General features: G+C 39.6%; 1 protein-coding gene across 1 annotated transcript in view; it reads right to left on the bottom strand.

Moving 5' to 3' along the window:
• Positions 1-4,173, bottom strand: part of Cfap52 (cilia and flagella associated protein 52) — a 58,171-nt gene that overhangs the window by 18,930 nt on the left and 35,068 nt on the right. The window contains exon 9 of the mRNA XM_004645160.2: positions 469-617. Coding sequence (XP_004645217.1) covers positions 469-617 — 149 coding nt within the window. The remainder of the gene's footprint in view (positions 1-468; positions 618-4,173) is intronic.

Here is a 4,173-nt window from a genome sequence, read left to right as displayed (position 1 = left end):
AGGAATCCAGTACTCACTGAATAATCGAGTTACTAAATTTCTCTCTGAGAGAAAGATCCATGCTATCTGCAGTAATTTGAGAGAAGGGAAGTTGCATATTTACTTTTTCCAAGTTCAGAAAATCCCCCAACTGAAAGGGATATCTGAGAAGAGTCTATAAGGGAGACACAGAGAGAAGAGCAGCAGAAAGCTGCTCTGGGTTATCAGTGGGGGAACTGGTGGGGGTTGACAGTGGCCAGGACCAGAACCACAGCTAGGGCCTGGGGCCAAAGCCTTTTTTTTTTTTTTTTTTTTTTAGTGTGAGGGGAGTATTGAGATATGTATTCCAGGCTGGCCTCAAATGTACTATACAGTCCTGACTGGCCTTAAACTCAAGGTGAGCCTCCTGTCTCAGCTTCCCCAGTGCTGGAATTACAGGTGTTTGTCACCATGCTCACATGGGGCCAGACCTTGGCAACTGGCCGTTACCTGAAATGATGCTCTTGCCATCCCTCATGAAATCGATGGCATGGCAGGTCATGTTGGGCACAGTGATCCGCAGCAGCTCCCTGTTGGACATGGTGTGCCACACCCTGATGTCTTTCTTGGCACAGGTGGCAAAGAGCTCAGTGGTGCTGCTGCAAAGAAGCCGTCAAGAGAGAAGAGGTGAAGCCATGGAAGATTTGACACCAAAATGTGCTGCACAAGATACAGGCAAGGTGCCTTTCAGATACCAATTGTCTGAACACTTGAGGGTCTTAGAGATTTCTCATGTAAAGTGGCATTCAACACCCATAGGTCACCTCTGGAAAATCTTATAGTCCTTCCTCCTTCCTCCTTTTTATACTCAAAAGTAAAAAGCCAATTTGAAATCTTTCTTAGAGGGGGATAGTCACATTACTTAAAATAACACTTTATTAAAGTATGACTGACACAAAAAGTTGCACACATTTAATGTATATATCTCAATGATTTTGGAGATAAGTATTATATACCTGGCAAGTGACATTTCTAGAAATAAAAACATATTTATATTAATATTTAAAAGGGGAAACTCTTCATCTTAAAGTAGAAAATCTTATTAAACTTGCAAAGAAGAAAAAGGCGAAGATGATAGAAATCATGTTTGTAGACAGCTGAAAGTCTTCCTTTGCTTGGTAATGAGAAAAGCATGAGATTAGGAACAGGCAAGAAGCAAGAGTATCCCAGAGTAATGAGCCTATCAGGCTTAGAAATAAAACACACACATACAGGCAACTTGCATTTAGAGTTTAAATTACCAACATATCAAAAGATTACAAATTACTCCAAGTTTGGAAAGAAACAAAAAGCATGATATTGGGGTATAACAGAACCCCAATATCTTATTTATAAATATAAATGTTTAGTTAGTCTCTACAGAGACTTAACACTAACATTTAGATCTAAGGACCTCTCAAGGAAGTTCTATATTTTATCACAAACACATTTCAAAAAAAAAGGAAGTACCCCTTTCCCTTATTTTAGGATCTACTCAGTTTGGAATTAACAGGATAAATAAATGAATCGCTTCCACATACTTAGCTTTGGGTCTTGGGGTTCAAGTTATGATGCAGACCTCGTTCCTTAAAAAGACAAGGACTGAAAGACATCAGGAGATGCGGTGGTGCTCCTAGCCAGCCTTGATTAACAGAGATAACTGTTAAAAAGATTAACTTTCATACTCTCTGGATGGACCATTCACTTCCTCAGCCATCTAAGGCATAAACAACTCAAGTCTAATTTGAAAATGAACCCCTCAAGTAGGAAAATGTCCTTAGTTTAGATTTGGAGAGGTCAAGAACCAAATTACAATGACCTTCTAGGTCTTTTCATTCACCATGTTCATGAAAGGGCACCACCTGTGGTACATACATGACTGTCCTTCCAGGCAGCTTTTTATTAATTTCATTAGCAAAAACACTGATTAGAATGACTAGATTTGTTCTGCGCCACAGGGGTACCAACTGCCTGCTGGAGTTGTGCATGTACCACTGGTGGTTTTCATAGGTTCTGGCCCTAGTATGAATTGATGAATTATTATGGTGGTCATCTAATATGGTTGAAGAGGCTTATCTTCCCAGAGACCACTTCCCCACTTCTTCTCCAACCCAGCCCAGGGTGCAATTTCCATTGATCTCTCCCACCGCCTCAGGGAAGACCCCAATGAGCTCCTCCGCTATTTCTAAACACCCTCCTCAAGCTCCATCCTGAGCAGAAGTCCATAGAAGCCTCAGCTTTCTTTGTCTCAGGCCAGAGGATCTGCCCATCTGCCCTCAATCTTCTCCGTGTCTTTGGAGCTAATAAAGGCTTCTTTTATCTTTCCTATCTCTTTACTGCACTGCTAAAAAGCCTATCAGCTTAAGTGGTGAAGATGTGATAAAATGCTATGAAATGAAGAAAAGCAGAGATATACTCATAGATAAACATATTTTTTCCTATATGTTTTTCCCAATGACTCATAAGTCATTATAAGCCAAGACCTCATAGAAAGGACAGCTTCATCTCTGGTTACTGCTGAACAATGCAAGCCCACAGGAGAAAGCAAGGCCAGGCTAAAAATGCAACAGCAGGAGGCTACAAGGCTATCAGTTTCCACACAGCATGGGAAAGACAAAATTGACCCTCTGAGTCTGTGCCAACAAGCTCAGAGAACACAGGTGCTGCAGTGCGTTGTGTGTAACACCAAGTTTTCAATAACAACAGGAACGAAAATCTATTGATAAGTAAAGAAATAAGAAACTACTATTCAGGGAAAAGGCAGTGGAAAGAATCTGACCCTGATGCCCCATGGTAGAGGGCATGCTTAGCATGTGTGAGGCCTTGGATTCAATGGAACAAAGAAGGAGAAGAAGCGGAGAGGGAAGAAATCAGGAAAGGAAGAAAGAGGCTGATTCTAGGTAGACTCAAGTGTTAGATTGGCAGTAAGAATTTCTGAATAGCTATTTAAAAATTTAAAATACATTCAAAATATTAGAACTGGACATGGTGACACACACTTGTAAATCCCTGCTACTCATGAGGCAGAGGTAGGAGGATCCCAAGTTCAAGGCCAGCCTGGGCAACTTAGCCCCTTTTTCAAAATAAAATATAAAAAGGATTAGAGATGGAACTTAGTGGAAGAGTATCTGCCTAATATGCATAGAACCTTGGGTTCACTTCCAGTGGGGAAACAAAGTGAAGGAAACAATATCGATAAACATATAGATAAGTATTTCAACAGAGACTAGAAGTTATGCATAGTATTATAACTATTTTTCTATAGGTTAAAACTATAAAAACAAATTATGGGTTTATTAGAGATGGCAAAAGAGCCTAGGAAGGTAGATTTCAGAGATATTACAGGATTAAAAATGAAGAAAAATAAACAGCCTAGAATCCTGTGGGAAAACATTAAATTATTCAATACATGTAGTCTGAATTTCAGGAGAATGGGGGAAAGTGTGAAAAGTTTTCAAAAAATGATGCCTGAAAACTTCCTAATTTGGTGGAAAACACCAGTTTACAGATCCAAAAAACTTAACAAACTTCAAGCAGATGATCACAAAGAGAAAGACACTTTATCATCAACTAGATGAGAGAAAAATCAAAGAGAAAATCTGGCAATCAGGTAGAGAAAAATGACACGGGATGTAGAGGAAACAAGAATATAGGAAGACTTCTCAGTGTGCTCCATGGAATGCAGAAGTACTCAAATAATATATTCACATTCATGAACAAATAGAAAACTACCAAGCAAAAACTCAAAAATGAAAGCTAAAAAAGCTATTAGACAGAAACTGAGAGAATGCTTCCTCAGAGACTTATGCTTTTTTTAATGCTAAGTGAGCTCCTTGAGGCAACATGGCTGAACAGAGGAGGAGCCTCCTTTAGAAATACCTAAGCAAAAATTCAACTAAAACACAGGTAATTGGAAGAAAAAAGGAGAGACAAACACCCTAAAACTAAAATTAATTTGACATAAGAGACTAATAGAGCAAGCAAAACACAAATAAAAGACTTAATAAAATGGCCAGCCCATCCACTGGATAAAGACAACTACCCACTATACTTGGAATATTTAGAGGAAAGAAAAAGAAGGAGGAGGGGATAGGGAATGAGAAGAGGAAGGGGAAGGGGAAGGATGAGGAGGAGGAGGAGGAAAAGGAGAAGGAGGAGAAGGAGGAGGAGAGGAGG

Source organism: Octodon degus, unplaced genomic scaffold, assembly GCF_000260255.1.
Source record: "Octodon degus isolate 3935 unplaced genomic scaffold, OctDeg1.0 scaffold00219, whole genome shotgun sequence".
Lineage (NCBI taxonomy): Eukaryota > Metazoa > Chordata > Mammalia > Rodentia > Octodontidae > Octodon > Octodon degus.
The sequence above is the reverse complement of the archived record's forward strand: the minus strand, read 5'-3'. Positions and strand labels throughout refer to the sequence as shown.